General features: G+C 47.7%; 1 protein-coding gene across 2 annotated transcripts; it reads left to right on the top strand.

The window, feature by feature from the left end:
* Window positions 1-1,861: 1,861 nt before the first annotated feature.
* Mon1b (MON1 homolog B, secretory trafficking associated) lies at window positions 1,862-14,812 on the top strand. Of its 2 annotated transcripts, none has more exons than XM_047529377.1 (6): window positions 1,862-2,517; window positions 2,920-3,077; window positions 4,983-5,321; window positions 5,828-6,647; window positions 6,998-7,145; window positions 9,322-14,812. In XM_047529377.1, exons 2-6 carry the CDS (start codon window positions 2,930-2,932, stop codon window positions 9,520-9,522), a joined length of 1,656 nt encoding a protein of 551 aa, XP_047385333.1. In that variant the 5' UTR covers window positions 1,862-2,517; window positions 2,920-2,929; the 3' UTR covers window positions 9,523-14,812. The 2 variants fall into 2 exon arrangements, with proteins under 2 accessions (XP_047385333.1, XP_047385332.1); XM_047529376.1 differs by having other exon boundaries at window positions 1,863-2,709.
* The last annotated feature ends 506 nt before the right edge of the window (window positions 14,813-15,318 follow it).

Below are 15,318 nucleotides of genomic sequence, written 5' to 3'. Positions count from 1 at the left end.
ATTTATAAAGTATGTTAACTATAAGATACTGTGTGGAATATTAATTTCAAATTTTTAGAATTAGTGTATATTATATAATCATAATTATCTTCTAATTACAATGGTTATAACAATATCTAATGATATTTAATCATCTAACATTTACATGACCTACCATTGTCAGATGCTATTTTAGGTGTAACATTGAGTCATTTAATCCTCCAAGACATCCCAGTAAGGCAGGTGCTACCATTAACATTTCTACTACATTGGTGAGGAAAGCCAGGTTCTCAGAGTGTTACTTGACCCATCTGAAGTCATATAACCTGAGTTCCTGGCACTGAAATTTTTCACCTGGCTCTAGAGGGTGCACTCCTCAACAGGCCAACAAGTACACAGTCATAATAGCCATGTTATGTACACAGTATTCTTTAATTATTATATTATACATTCATGTGCTTGTTAATTATATGAAAAAATGAAATGAGTCTACAAATTCACATACTCTAAAACTTGTGTTAATTATACCAATTAATGTTTGAAATATATATTCGTATACTTAAATTCATTATGTATTATCAATCTGTATTGGGTATTACTGTTTGCTCTTACATATTTATTATATTTTTGTTTGTATAAATTATATAAATTTTCATATTAGAGGTGTTATTTATTTTATTGTGCTTTTAACAGGTTTATTACAGATTGCAAATTTCTAAATTTACTAGATCAATATATCTTATATATACATAAACTTACACATTGCCTATTATTAAATTACGTATTTCACTACTTATCTATTGCCTGCTGTATGTAGGGTATATGGTGCCGTATTAGTAATTGGTATTCGTTGCCTTAATTATAATGTAGTTAATTATAACTGTACCAAAGGCTTTCGCTCAGCAATTGCTGAAAGTATGCTAAGAACACCTTTACTCCAGGTCAAGCAATCTCAGACGGATAGGTCTACAATGTCATGTCATTGTTTTACCAGTAGGGAAGCGGAGGCCCAGGGCACTTGGGGTAACACGTCCAGGGAGCTTTAGTTTGGAAGAAGCGTCAGAGCCTTTCGAACCCTAGTTTTCCACAGGTGGCAAGGGTCCACAGGGCTTCCCTGCTTCTCTGTCCCCTCTGTCTCTTCCTCCCAAACTAATCACAGTAAGTGACCACCTGCTCTCCAGGCCAAGGGCCAGCGCCAGGGCCAGTCCCAGGTGAGTGCCTGCCTTCCCTCCCGCTGCACAGCCTTGGGGTTGTCCAGGTCTGCAGGATTCTTTCTCCCGCCCAGGAAGGCGTGGATGGGAATCCTGCGGAAAGATGGAGTTGGGGGCCTCACTAGGCCCACCCTCTGGGACTTCGTTTCGTGAAGCTCGGGGTTGGGTGCCATTCACCTGGCTAGGGGGACGCCAGAAAACGAGAGCGAGCAATTTGGCGGGCGACAAAGAGATGCAGAAACAGATTCAAGAGTCACCCAGAGAAGAGGCTCAGGGAGTCGCAGGGAGAGATGTGGAGAGACCCAGACCGAGAGAGACACATGTCTAAAGCGGGCGCGTCCGCAGCCACCCTCAAAATTCAAACACCAACAATTTTTAAATTGGATCGCCTTGTTCCGCAGCCTTCAGGATGCGATTCCTGGAAATTCCCAGGATAAAATCGCTACCCACTGTCCAGGGGCGGGTCCCATCCGAGGCACCGCCTCCGTCCAGCCAGCCAATGGTGGTGCGCAGAAGTCAGCGCGGCACGGCTCTCAGCCAATGAGGATGCAGACTCCTCTCAAAGCCACGCCCACAACTCTCCCTTTTAGGTCTGGGCGCCCAGTCTGCTTGGCTCCGCCTGCGGCTCCTGTCTTCGCAAATGTGGTAGGCGCCGACTTTTGCCTGTCCGAACAAGTCGGGCGCTTTGCTTTCGCAGCCCCAATTTCTGGAGCCTGGAGATCTTTCGTGAATTGCGGACGAGGCCGCTGAAGCCTTCGACTGAGTAATTACGCAGATACATTAAGGTCCGAGTTCTCCAGGCTGATTGGACTGCGCGAGGCACTCCGATTAGAAGCGGCGTCTGCCCATCAAGCATCCATGCCCTGCCTCTCCCTTTCTGGGTGGATAGATATCGAAGTTGCCTGGATTTTGAGAGTACACGTTTGTTGGCCCGGCCCGACATTCATTAGGCCTTAGGATGCAAAAGTACAAGTGAAGAGAGAAACAGGCGGGAGCCTTCGGTTAGGCTCAGAGGTGTCAGTCAAGGGATAAGCGGGCACAAACGCCAGTCAAAGCAGTTCTAGTGAAGGTACCACCCGAACCGGGCGGAAGGGAGAGGAAGGGCTCCTTTCGATTGGACCACAAGGAAGGCAGATCCGCCCTCTGTGCTCTGCGATTGGTTGAGCGCAAGCCGTGCCCCTCACGCCGGCAGCCATCAGTTCGAGAAGTGGTCCTCTCTCGCCCCACTTGCAGCTTCTGCTGGGTCAGTAGGAAGGAGTCCGAAGGGGCTCTTTGGGTTCCCGACCAGGTCCGACGTAGATCGGGAGAGACGCGGGCTAGCTCAACGGTGAGGGAACACCAGTCGGCGGCGGGAAAGGGGACCCACGGGGAAAGAATGAAGCTCTGCAATCAGAAGTGTCTTCCGTGAGGCGTGGCTTCCGGAAGTGTGGCCAATCCCCAGCAGCACCCGGAAGTGTGATGCTGCTGCCGCTCCGGGAAGTGTCGGTGTCCGTCCAGGGGAGATTCGGGGTTGAAACAGGTGTTTATGCATCTTTGTTTCCTACCGCCCAGTAGTCTTTCTGCCGAACGTGTTGGAGGGTGCAATTATTTGGTCCTGGATTTGAATGTCTGTCTCATCCTGTTGGAAACACGGGAAACGAGAACTAGGGATGTATGCAGGGGGCCTGGCTCTGTAAAGGCTTTTAAGTTTCCTTTGCTGCCCGTCACCCTCGATTCCCCTCCCCTCCAGGGATGTGCAGATGGAGGCCGGAGGAGACAGTGCTGCCCCGGCCCCCGGGGCTGCGGACGACTTGGAGGACCTGCAGTTCCCCAGCGAGGAGACTGGAGACGATGGCGGGATTCGCACGGGTCCGCCAGATCCCGGAGACGGGGACCTGGAAGAAACAGGTATGCCCGCCCCTCCCTGGGGTCTTGGGAGGGCTCCCAAGGGGTTGTCATTGTTGGGCAAAGGAAAGGGAGGACCATTTGGAGACCAGTGAGGAGTCTTTTGGGACTCGGGAAAGTCACTTGACCCATAACCTGTTCAGTGGGAGGGCACGGTTGACTCACTGGTATACTTGAATCGTGGAGAAATAAAAAGGAAGTCAGTGGGTATCAGCTGATGTTCTCTGAGTGCAGTCTTGTGGCCTGGGGCAGATATGTCCTTTTATGGGAGTTCAAGGTAGGATGAGGAACGGTCCCCAGTTTGTCCAGGGATATCCCCATTTTAGCATTGGAACCTTAACCTGAGAAACTTCTCAGTCCTGGGGAAATCAGAATGTATTTGGTGTGAATTTAGGTCACTGAGGAATCAAAAAGGATACAGCTGTGGTCCAAGAGGGTCTTGGGAATTTAGGGTGTTTTGACCAATGAATGAGTAAAAGAAAGTCAACAGGGTCAGAGGAAGGACTGTTTAGAAGTTAATGTTTTGGGGAGATAGGGTGTTAAGTCATTGCAATGGGAAAGAGAATTAATGAGGGTCTGTGTGTACTCCGTATTTATGACACTGAAGGATCAATAGAAGGTTGTTGAAGGAAATCTTTAAAGAATCATTGACATCCACTAACAATGGTGATCAACAGGGAATAGGGAGTCAGTGAAATTATGTGGAAAATAGGGATCCGTGGGGGAGGAGTTTGAAATCTGATGTTAGTGGATGTGTAAAGATGTCATTGGAGAATCATTGGTAGTCATCGAGAAATCTTTGCTCATAGATCACTTTGGAATTAGTTGATGTTAAGTCTTTGGGAAGGTTTAGCAGACATTACTGAGAATAAAGGGAGGTTCTTTAGGACTTAGGAATTATTGGCAGGTAATGACACTATTGGGAGGGAGTAGATGGTGTTTGGAGACATGGGAATACTGGTATATGTCATTGAGAAACTATAAGTTAACTGGATTTTGTGGGGGAAATGCAGAGACATAGTTGCAAGTGAATAATAGTGATCGTCACTGGGTGAATCAGTAGACATCAATGAGAATGGATGGGTGTGCCAGGGAAGCAGTGGGGGATGTGGTTGTGGTATTTAGTGAGTGTTAATGATGGTCATGGGGAAGGGCAGTGGAGGTCATGAAAGTCCTACATGTTTTTGGAGGTTAATGGTGGCGGTCGGTGGAGTGCAGGAAGTAGACATGGAGTAAAACACATTGTGGGTCAGGGCAGATGATACTGTGGTATTGTTGGGGTGTTGGTGTATCTCAATGGAATTGAACAGGAGTGAATGGGGCTTCATAGAGTCTCAAAGATCTGGGTGTTAGTGGATGCTAATGGCAGCCACCAGAAGAATTAATATCACGGGGAATATAAATGGTTGACCAGGAGAGTCAATGGTGGTCAACAGGGATCAGTGGACATCAATGAGAATAAAAAGAGGCTAGAGGAGTCAGAAGGTAAGGAGCATAGATATTATGGATGGTGATGGTGGCCAAGAGAAAAAATAAGGGGTTATAGGAATTAATGGGCAAGTGGATGAAATGAGAATATTAATGGTCATTCAGAGACAATGGGATGCTGAAGACTTGAGATTGGTAGTTGCTGAAAGGAGACTAATTGGTGTGCAGGGACTTAGAGGGTCTGGAGAATGACAGTGAGGGCATCTCAGGTTATTCCAGTTTCGGGATATCACTGGAACCTTAGTGTTGGAAGGCATCATTATGGAGATACCAATCTCTGAGAGTCACTAAGGAGCAAGGGAGACACTCAGAGGTCTTTACACGCAGGGGCTGTTGAGGGACTGGTGAGTATTCCAAGGGTTTTGGGAACCTGGTTAGTTGGAGTCCACAGGCAGATGACCCACCAGGGCTTCCTTTCAGGATCCAAGGCCGAGGACCAGTCGCCCAGCCTCCTGTCACCACTGCCCCAGTCAGAGGCCCCACCAAGTACCAGTGAGCACTGGAGTACTGCAGCCTCGGACAGCATTCATGGCCCTGAGAGTGACTCAGGGGGCCAAGGTGGGGACCCCAGCAGCGGGGACCCCAGTGACGAGGACTGGCGCAGCCAACGGAAGCATGTGTTTGTGTTGAGTGAGGCTGGCAAGCCCATCTACTCACGGTACGGTAGCGTGGAGGCGCTGTCAGCTACGATGGGCGTGATGACAGCCCTTGTGTCCTTTGTGCAGAGTGCCGGAGATTCCATCCGCGCCATCTACGCTGGTGAGCGAAGGGGTGGGAAGCAGTGTGGGAGGCAGTGGCTAGAGGTCTGTCTGACCAGCCCTGGTGGATCTGCCTCTGCCTACCTGAGGCACTGTTCAGACAGGCAGGGTCTGTCAGAGGTCCATCTCCCCACCTGCTGTTCTGAGTGACTGACACGCTGGGCCCTGAGTGAGTCACTGGATGACCCCTCCTTACCTGAGAGCATGGCTGTGGGGGGCTAAGGCTGGGCTGGGTGTCCTGGCTTCGTTTGGGTCCTTGCTCCATTTCATCTCCCACCCCACTCGGTGCTGTGTTCTCACCTACCTCATCCCTTGACATCCTGTCATGTTTCTACAAATGTCCAAATTCCCTGGCTCCTGCTCGCCCTAGCCAGGTGCCCGCAGAGCAATGGTGGGGACTTGGGCCTGGTGTGGAGTGTTGGAGTGAGAGGGCAGAAGACTCCGCCTGACCCCTGGAGTCACTCCTGATACAACTCTACCCCTCGCCCTGCCCCTTCCCTTCCCCAGAGGACCACAAGCTGGTGTTCCTACAGCAGGGCCCGCTGCTGCTGGTGGCCGTGTCCAGGACTCCTCAGTCAGCAGCCCAGCTGCGCGGGGAGCTCCTGGCTGTGCACGCGCAGATCGTGAGCACTCTGACGCGTGCAAGCGTGGCCCGCATCTTCGCACACAAGCAGAACTACGACCTCCGCCGCCTGCTGGCTGGCTCCGAGCGGACTCTGGACCGGCTTTTGGACAGTGTGGAACGAGATCCAGGCGCCCTGCTGCTGGGCGCTGTGCGCTGCGTGCCCCTTGCCCGCCCCTTGCGGGAAGCACTGGGCGCCCTGCTGAGGCGCTGCACAGCACCCGGCCTGGCGCTGTCCGTGCTGGCAGTTGGGGGTCGACTGATAACAGCTGCCCAGGAGCGGAACGTGCTGGCCGAGTGCCGACTGGACCCTGCCGACCTGCAGTTGCTGCTTGACTGGGTGGGTGCGCCGGCTTTTGCGGCAGGCGAGGCCTGGGCACCCGTGTGCCTGCCCCGCTTCAACCCCGACGGTTTCTTCTATGCCTACGTGGCCCGCCTGGATGCCATGCCTGTCTGCCTGCTGCTGCTCGGCACCCACCGCGAAGCCTTCCATGCCATGGCCGCCTGCCGGCGCCTGGTGGAAGAGGGGATGCGGGCCCTCGGCGCCCTGCGTGCTCTCGGGGAACCTGCCAGCTTCTCTAATGCCCCGGCGGCCAGTGCCCCTGCGTACAGTGTGCAGGCTGTGGGGGCACCGGGCCTCCGGCACTTCCTTTATAAGCCACTGGACATCCCTGACCACCACCGCCAGCTGCCCCAGTTTACCAGGTGGGCCCTGACCCGGTGGTGGTGGCTGGGTGGGAGGGCTTGTCTAACAAGGATGGTCACCATCCTGTAGACATGAATTGAGAGAGAGCCGGCCCGCCAGGATATAAAACAGTTCTTAGATGACAGGCTCAGCCAGCAACCCAAGGAACCTAGACCCCAAATGGGGTCTAGATCTCAGGGAGTCCCCTAGTTTGATGGGGGAAGCTTGATCTCCAACCACTGAGAACCCTCAAGTCTGATGGGAAAGGCTCAGCTCTACACCTTAATTAAGAGCCCGAGACTAAGAGAGGAGATGGGCCAGCCAAAAAGGCCCTCACCTCACCTTTCCTCCACCTCCCTCTCCATGGCAGCCCTGAGCTCGAGGCCCCCTACAGCAGAGAAGAGGAGCGGCAGCGGCTGTCGGACCTGTACCACCGCCTGCACGCTCGCCTGCACAGCTCCTCCCGACCCCTGCGCCTCATTTACCACGTGGCTGAGAAGGAGACGCTGCTGGCCTGGGTGAGTGCTGAGTGGGCCCATGCCCACTGGAAGCCTCCGCCCTACAACAGCCCCTCCAGTGCACCAGACCTTTTCCTGGGCTCTGCCTCTCCTTGTAACACCATCCCCACCATCACACACACACCTCTGAACCGCAGGATTTACCACTGTGTGCAAACCCATGCTAGCCCCACCGTTCCAGTTGTTTGTCCCTTAGCAACTAGTACAGTGTCTTACATGGCAGGAGACCCCGTTAAGCATTACTGAGTCCCCAGCTCCTCACTTTCCACCAGTGCAACTTTGATTTCATGAGTCTCCAGCACACCTCAGTCCATGCTGTGCCCTCTGTCTGGGTATCCTTACCTGGGCTCCTGTTAGAGGTCAGCTCCTCAGGGAAGGCAGTCAAGGTAACCTGTAGGAAATGGCACCTTCCCCAGCCTCTGACATTTGTTAAATAATTTATTGCAAATCTGCTGCATATCAGGCCCTGTTTTAGGCAGAGGATTTTAATTTTTGATTTTTTAAAAATTTCATTTTCAAGTAATTTTAAACTTAGTTGGAAGTTGACATCAAATAAAGCCACAGTAACATCAAAAGCAGGAAGTTAACGTTCAATAACATTTAATCCACAGACTTGGTTCAGATTCTACCAATTGTCCCATTGATGTTCTTTTTCTGGTTCAGAATCCAGTCTAGGATCAAATGTTGGACATGTTTATGATATCTCCCTGGTCGCATTCTAGAACGGTTCCCAGTCTTTTTGCCTCATGGCTGTGGCACTTTTGTAGAAATTTAGTTAGCTTATAAAATGTCCCTCCGCTTGTGTTTTTTTATCATGATGAAATTGAGGTCATGCTTTTTGAGCAAGAATCCCACAAAGGTGACATGCCCTTTTCTGCATTGTCTTAAGGGATTATGATGCCAGTTTGTCCCTGCTTTTGTTGATGTCAACTTCGATCACCTAGTTAAGGTGGTGTCTTCCAGATTTCTTCATGATAAAGTTGACACTTTCCTGTCTGTCATTAGTAGATACCTGTGGCATTGATGTCAGCGTCCTCTATTTCATCATAATTTCACCACTAATTTTAATACCCACCGATGAGTCTAATTTTAATACCCACTGATGAGTCTAATTTGCAATAGTCATTAGTCTGGTGTTTGCCCAATGGTGCTTTTTCTAACCCCACTACCCTTTCTAGGATAAAGAAGAACTTTTCTTTGTCCTAGTCATTGAATTTTTAATTTTATGTCAGTATGGTCTCATGGATTTTTTTCTTTAATTTTCAATGGCTAATCTATTTTCTAGCGTTTATTTTGGTGCTAAAATTGTGTGATTTAGCCAGTCTGATGCCTGTGTCTCCTTGACATGTCTTGTCACTGTGAGTGCTGCTGACCTGATTCTGCACCAGGCCTGAACTCATCCATTTTTCCAAGGAGTTTTTATACCTTTCAGTGGAGACTGGCATTTAAAAACCAAGATAGGGGAGGCCCAGGATTTAAGATCAGGTGGTCAGGTGGCCCTTGAGTGGACAGAAGTAGTGAGCCACGTGGTTTCTGGAGGGAGAGCACACCTGGCAAAGGGAAAGGGCTCTTCCACTGCTCTGAGGTGGGGCTGGGCCTGGCTGTGTTTAAGGAACAACAAGGAAAGGCCAAAGTGGCTGGGACAGAGGGAGCCAGGGGACAGCAGTGGAAGTGGCACAGAAAAGGTGCTGGTGCCACAGTGGGGTCAGTTCTCAGGCTTTATGCAGATTAGATTGAGTTCCTCTTTATGTTACGCCCAGGCTATACAGGATGAAAACACAGGAATGTGGAACTTAATGTGAGACCTAGTATATAGCGGTTGCTCTTTGAGTGTTAAGCATTGTTGTTAATATTATCCCCACTCCACAGATAAGCAAACCAGGGGCCAAAAATAACCACATACCCCCTGAGACACACACACATGCCAGCCAGTATTACCCAGTTGAAGCCACTGGTTCCAGCTGACCCCTAGACCCATCTGAGAACCCCTGACCAACCCATGACATAGTAAAATCAGCTTACCTGCCTTAGCCTAGTGTCCAGTCAACACCAGGTAGGAGTTGCTGCCAGGTACATCTTCTAAGCTGCAGAAGGTAAATCTGGGGCTGGGTTTGGGTGGGCAGGATTATCCATGGCCAACTGCAGCCTCTGATTCTGTCTCCTTTCAAACCCCCAGGTGACCTCCAAATTTGAGCTCTATACCTGCCTCAGCCCCCTGGTGACAAAGGCAGGTGCCATCTTGGTAGTGACCAAACTCCTGCGTTGGGTGAGGAAAGAGGAGGACCGACTCTTCATTCGTTACCCACCCAAGTACTCCACACCCCCAGCCACCTCTACGGACCAAGCTCCCCATAATGGCTTATTCACTGGACTCTGAAGGGTGGTGCTCCCAGCCTGCTGGAGTGACTGTCTTGGGTCTCCAACCTGGAAATGTGGGTGGGGCAGCTGTCTTTGGCTGGTCCCTCTCTCCCTGGGCAGGCAGGCAAGATCTGAGGGCCTGCCCACAAATGGGAAAAGGGTGAAGGCAGCCAGGGATAGAGGCTGCTCCTCCAGCTCCTTCATCACTTCCAGCTCTGGGCAAAGGCTCTGCCCACCTCTGCCTCACCTCCTCCAGTCTCTGTCAGGGGCTGTCCCCTTAAACCTCTTCATAAATCTGTTTCTTCATTGGACTGTCAGCTCTGATTGTCTAGGGCTGACCAGGATTTCTAGGGTGTCCCACAGGGGCTCTAGAACTGGGAATACAGGGTCAACCTGTACCTGGAACTGACCTGAAGGGTGTTTTAAAGAAAAAAACTATGTAAAAGGCTTAAAACCAAGCTCCTAAAGGATACTCCTTTGCCCTTCATGCACTTGTGTTCATTTTTACCCTGCGTCAACGTTGGCTGCTTTTAATAATAGCAGGGTTACAGCCTCCCTTGGAAAAGAGGACATGGAGCGCCTGACTTCCGCAGTGACCAGGATCGGGAATTTTTACGCAGGAGGTGCACTTGGTGTCTAAGGCACATTGTACTTCTCTCTGAAACACACCTAACTTTCTCTCATAGGTTCTGTAATGAAGATTTGCAAACGGAACGGGATTCAGACTGTCATGGCACATGCATATTTATCCCAGGTTTTGGCAGCCCGCCACAACACAAGCATCCTAATAGAGACCTCCTTGGTTTGCTGTGGTCATCATCCTCACCACCCGCAGCCCCTAACGCCCGGTGCCCCGTCCCGCCCCTGTTGAACCGGTACGCCTCGCAGTGGTGCGCATGCGTGCCAACTGTCCATCAGGCGCGCCAGGTGTTGTGCGCGTGCTCACAGCAGATGCTCTCATTCCTCCGCCCGAGGTCAACCGATGGAGTAAATGTGCCAGATCGCTTGCGAACTGCCTTTCGCCCTCACGTGGGTATTACTTTGTAACCCGTCGTCGTCCCAGGCAAACGCGCAGCCCGGCGTTGGAAAATGGCAGCGGAGCCGGGGGCTCTGAGCCAGGAGCCCGGAGCGCCGGAGCAGGCTGGAGGTAGTGCGGGCGCGGCGGGCACCTGCGGCCAGGGCTGCCCGAGGGCCTTGGGGCCTCCGGTAACCGAGAATGGTGGCAGGAGTTAAACAGAATGAATTTTAAACCTTTTATTATTGAGACTTTTAACCGTTCTACTACGTGGCGGTAAATAACATGCACATTCTCATCACCCAGATTAACTCTGTCCACTTCAGACGTGTTGCTTGGGTGTTTTGTAAACAGTAAATAATTTGGTGTGCGTATCTTCAAACAAAATGGGGAGGGGATGTTCTAGCAGAAATCACGCAGCTGCTGCGACCCTGAGAAAACTAGCTTATTCTCCAGTGCCACTATTCCACACCAAGCCTCCATCACACTCTACATGAATTCTTAAGTCTCCTAAGGAGAGTGGCTTTTGAGTTAATAATGACAGCTCATCCAGAGTGGTGAAAGGCAGGGGGCGTGGCCAAAACTCCAAATTGCAGACTAACCAAAAGGAAAAAAAAAAAAAACTCGGAAGGCTTAAGTAATAATGTACTAATATGATGCTAGCGATTTTTTGTTAAAGAAATTTTCAAAATGTACCAAAGTTGAGAAAAGAACACAATGAATGCCCCTACACCCATCACCCTACTTCAACAGGTTGGTTTCCAGCTTGCCTCATACCCATCTCTAACCACCCTTCCTGCACACTCTTCAGACCTTTGTATTCATAAGCACATCATACTACATCTTGCAAGAATTACATGCAGACATCAAAGTGATGATGATTTTCTTGTCTATTATCTGTCCTAGGATGTGAGCCTCATGAGAACAGAGACTAATCCTTGCTGTTTTTCAGCACCTAAAATAATGCTTGGCACATAGTTGGTGCTCAGTCATTTTTTAACGTGTGAATAATGAAATAATTTGAACACAGAGAATTGTCTTAGAGTCAGCTTTCAAAGAAAGGATAGTTATAAGATAGGTGTAAATAGATCCCATTTATTAGTCTTTTAATGTAGAGGCCACCAATTAAAAAAAACTTTTATTATCAACCTTTCAAATTCCTCAAAGTTGAAGTTATGATTAACTTCATCAGCAGTGGAGAAAACTGAAAATCATCAAGTTACCAATTCTTACCCATCATATTGGCTTTATAAAGGAAGGGATAATATCTAGCATTGATTACCCAGTGGTGATAACAGGCTTTCTTTTGCCAAAGAGGACAACTGGCCAGTAAAGGCTTTGCAAGGGGCAGTTTGGTAGTGTGTGTTTAGCATCGCCTCAGTCATTCTAGGTTACCATAGGAGAGGACACAGATGCATGGGCCAGGAGTGGGCATCAGGGTGTCGTTAATGGAGGCAAGATACAAGGAGTAATCATAGAAATGGCTAAATCTAGGTATGTTCATGCACATTGTGGGGTGCCTGTGGGTGGCAGGAAAAATAATTTTTAAGTGGATGGAATCATTATTGACAGTAAGATCCAAAGGAAGTCATTTTTACTAGTGAAGAGGAAGATTGTCAGGTATAGGCTTCAGTGTGTTATACAGAAAAATGTCAGAAAGCATACAGCCCAGCGGGTAGCTCTAGACAGGGGAATCAAATTTGGGGCTGGTGCAGAGTGGAGGCATTTCTGTGATTTATTATTTTGTTTTTCTTTTAGGAAAGTATAGGTATTAAAGTGCAATTCTAAAATACAAGGGGGAAAGAGGGGAAAAATGAGTGACATCTGAGGATCATATACTAACATTGGATCAGTGTTAACATCCAAATGTGGATGGTTATGCTGTGGTTACTTGGAGTTCCTGTGTATATAGGAAGTATAGACTGGAATATTAAAGAGTGATGGACCAAAATGACTGCAACTCACGGTTCAGATACTCAAAAGTGGGGACTCTGGTAGAAGAGCAAATGGGGGCACTGTAGCCTATTGTGACAACTTGCATTACATCTGAAATTTATTTCAGAATAAAATGTTTAAAAGGGGATTCATACTTCACAGCCTGCTTTTTACTATAACATAAAACTTTTAAAAATTTTACAAGATGTCAGATTATTTAAAAGATTGACTTATCGCTTTCTCCTGGCCTCATGTCCAGCACTAGAACATTGCAGAGAGGAGACATATAGGTGAATCTTTTGCAGAAATGGTTGTCAAAGCCAGCTAGGAAAGACGGGGGACAATCAGAGGAAATTATATGTGGTCTGAGCATTATGTGATATTATGTGATGATTTTTTATCTTTTTGGATGTGATTATAAGACTAAAGTTATCCTAGAAAATGTCTTGCAAAAGTAACTGGGGCGAATGTCAAGATGCGGAGGCTTGATGGAAGATGCTTGAACACAGGGAAAAAAGCTGAAGTGAAAGTGGGTGAATATTCACTCTTACTGGATCTGGGCCCTGCGCACCTTGGAGCCCATGATGGCGTCCTCGTTCCCACGTGCATTTGAAAATCTTCACAAAATCTTGAAGACCAAACAGTCACAAACACTTCTCCTTGTTGTTTAAAACAGTTTTGGTTTCATTTCTAAATAGTAAGAATATTTCAATAATTAAAACGTCTCAAGAGGAGACCTAGCAGCTCAGTGTGATTGTATCTGGGCAGAGAGATTGAGGGCCAAGGAGAGAAGGGGATGTGCCATTTTTAACTTCACACATTTCTGTGGTGCCTGAATTTTCTTTCTCTGTTACTTGGGTAATAACTAATGGTCCAAATATCACTAAATTGCTGGCCGTTTACTTCTGGAAAGGGGAATGACTTGGAGAATGGGCTGTTGGAGAGACTTTTAATTCCATGTTCTATATTTGTTCATTATTTAAGTAGTTTAAAAATTAAAATGCCCAATTAAACCAATGAATACTAATTTATGAGAGATTTCAGGCCAGACAAAAAGATGTAAAGAAGGTGAAGGTTAGACATGCCATCAAACACATCAACAAAATTTAAAAAGTTCAGGTTACAAAACCCTGATTTACAATTATGATTTTCAATAACTAGAGAATTTCATTCTACAAATGTGCTATTGTTAGCTAACCCCCTAAGGTATCTTCAGGTCACTTCTTTATTTTAAGATTACAGATAGTGAAGCAGTGAACTTCTTGCCCATCATTCTTAACTATTTCCTTAAGATGTGTTCCTCAGAGTGGAATTTCTGATGTAGAGGAGATGAGGAAGGTTTTGATATTACCAGAAAGTGGTAATATCAAAATAGAGTTTGCCTATCAGACTGGCAATAAAAAGGACGGGGGGTGAAAATTATACTTGGCAGGTAAGAGTAGGGGGAAGGTTCTTTTGTGGACCCCCAAAACATGGAGGGCAATTTCATAACATGAGCCAGTTTAAATAATAAGCATTGCCTTTGATGCCACAGATGGCCCCTGCCTGGGTCTTGTTCCCCGTGTATCTAGTAGACAAGCACAAAGGACTTACAAGGATGGTGTGCTGGGTAAAATGGAGCAACTCCCACACTGTGTACCCACCAGAACCTCAAAATGTCACCTTATCTGAAAGTAGGGTCTTTGCAGGTGTAACTATTTAAGATGATAGGGTGGGTTATAATTCAATAAGAAGAAGGAAATATGGACACACAGGTCCACACCAAGAGAATGGCACGTGATGACAGACACAGGACGGAAGGCCAGTTTGTGGTACTTTGTTGCGGCAGCTAAGAAGAGCAATATGGGGGTCACTGGCATTGTTTATAAATGTCCACGTAGGAGACTGCTCTTCAGTCATGGTATATCCATGCAGTGGAACATTATGTGGCCACTAAAAATAAGAAAAAGATCACCAGTATACATTGTCAAATAAAAAATGGAAAATGTACAACATCATGTAGAACATACTACCATTTACACAGAAGAATAGAGTACATGTTTGATTATGAATTGAATGACTTGTAACAGTAATGACCTCTGAGGAGGGGAGTAGGTACATAGGACCTGAGGGAGGGGGTCTTTCACCATATGCTCTTGTGGGAAAGCATTTCTGCCTTCACTTTCTGGCTTCTGTATGTGTGTATGAGCTGCATCTCTGCCTCGTTTTCCTTGGAGACAAGTGGTCACTGGGTTTTGACCTTTTCTCATTGATTTAAAGAGTTTAAGATGTTTTGAAAGTGCTAATATTTTCCTGTGGTTTTTTTGTTCGTTGTTGTTGTTTGAATTTTAAAAGTAATAAAGTCTGATGTTAAAATGTACACAGACGCATCAATGGTGGAAAGTGCCTTTGTTTGAGTCAGGATCCAAATAAGGTCTGTGCACTGCATACTGATCGATGCATGCCTCCGTGTAAAGCTTTCCAAATGGGGTTCTCCTGCTCCTTCATTTTCTTCTTCTGCAATTTATCTGTTGAGGAAAACAGGCTTTCCTGAGTTTCCCAGAGTCTGCGTGATAATGATCACACCTCCAAAGGTGTCATTTAACATGTTGGCCAGCCCTTTGCATTTCCTTTGAAGTAGTATTAACATAGGGAAGCCTGGTGTGAGTCCCTTTATTTTGTTTATTGTGGGCCTTTTGAGACTCTCCCATTAGTCAAGAGGCTGATAACATCCAGTTGTCATTTGTATTCATGCTAGCAGCCATGAATAACCATTGTCTGCACTATTGCATTGGTTAGACCTTCAGAATAACCTGGAAGAGCAGCAGTAGCAAAAATTCATCCCTCTGCTTATCCCCCAGTTTCATTAAGGCAATGCTTGGGGTG

The sequence above is a fragment of the Sciurus carolinensis genome, chromosome 16 (assembly GCF_902686445.1).
Source record: "Sciurus carolinensis chromosome 16, mSciCar1.2, whole genome shotgun sequence".
In the NCBI taxonomy this organism is placed as follows: Eukaryota; Metazoa; Chordata; class Mammalia; order Rodentia; family Sciuridae; genus Sciurus; species Sciurus carolinensis.
This window is presented reverse-complemented; position numbering and strand designations above follow the sequence as displayed.

What these genes read in the sequence shown, in the direction of transcription:
- Mon1b (XM_047529377.1), top strand. Translation starts at nt 2,930, where the DNA reads ATGGAGGCCGGAGGAGACAGTGCTGCCCCGGCCCCCGGGGCTGCGGAC. An exon ending in CAGCTGCCCCAGTTTACCAG is followed by an intron (nt 6,648 to 6,997) that starts GTGGGCCCTGAC and finishes TCTCCATGGCAG; the next exon opens with CCCTGAGCTCGAGGCCCCCT. An exon ending in AGGAGACGCTGCTGGCCTGG is followed by an intron (nt 7,146 to 9,321) that starts GTGAGTGCTGAG and finishes TCAAACCCCCAG; the next exon opens with GTGACCTCCAAATTTGAGCT.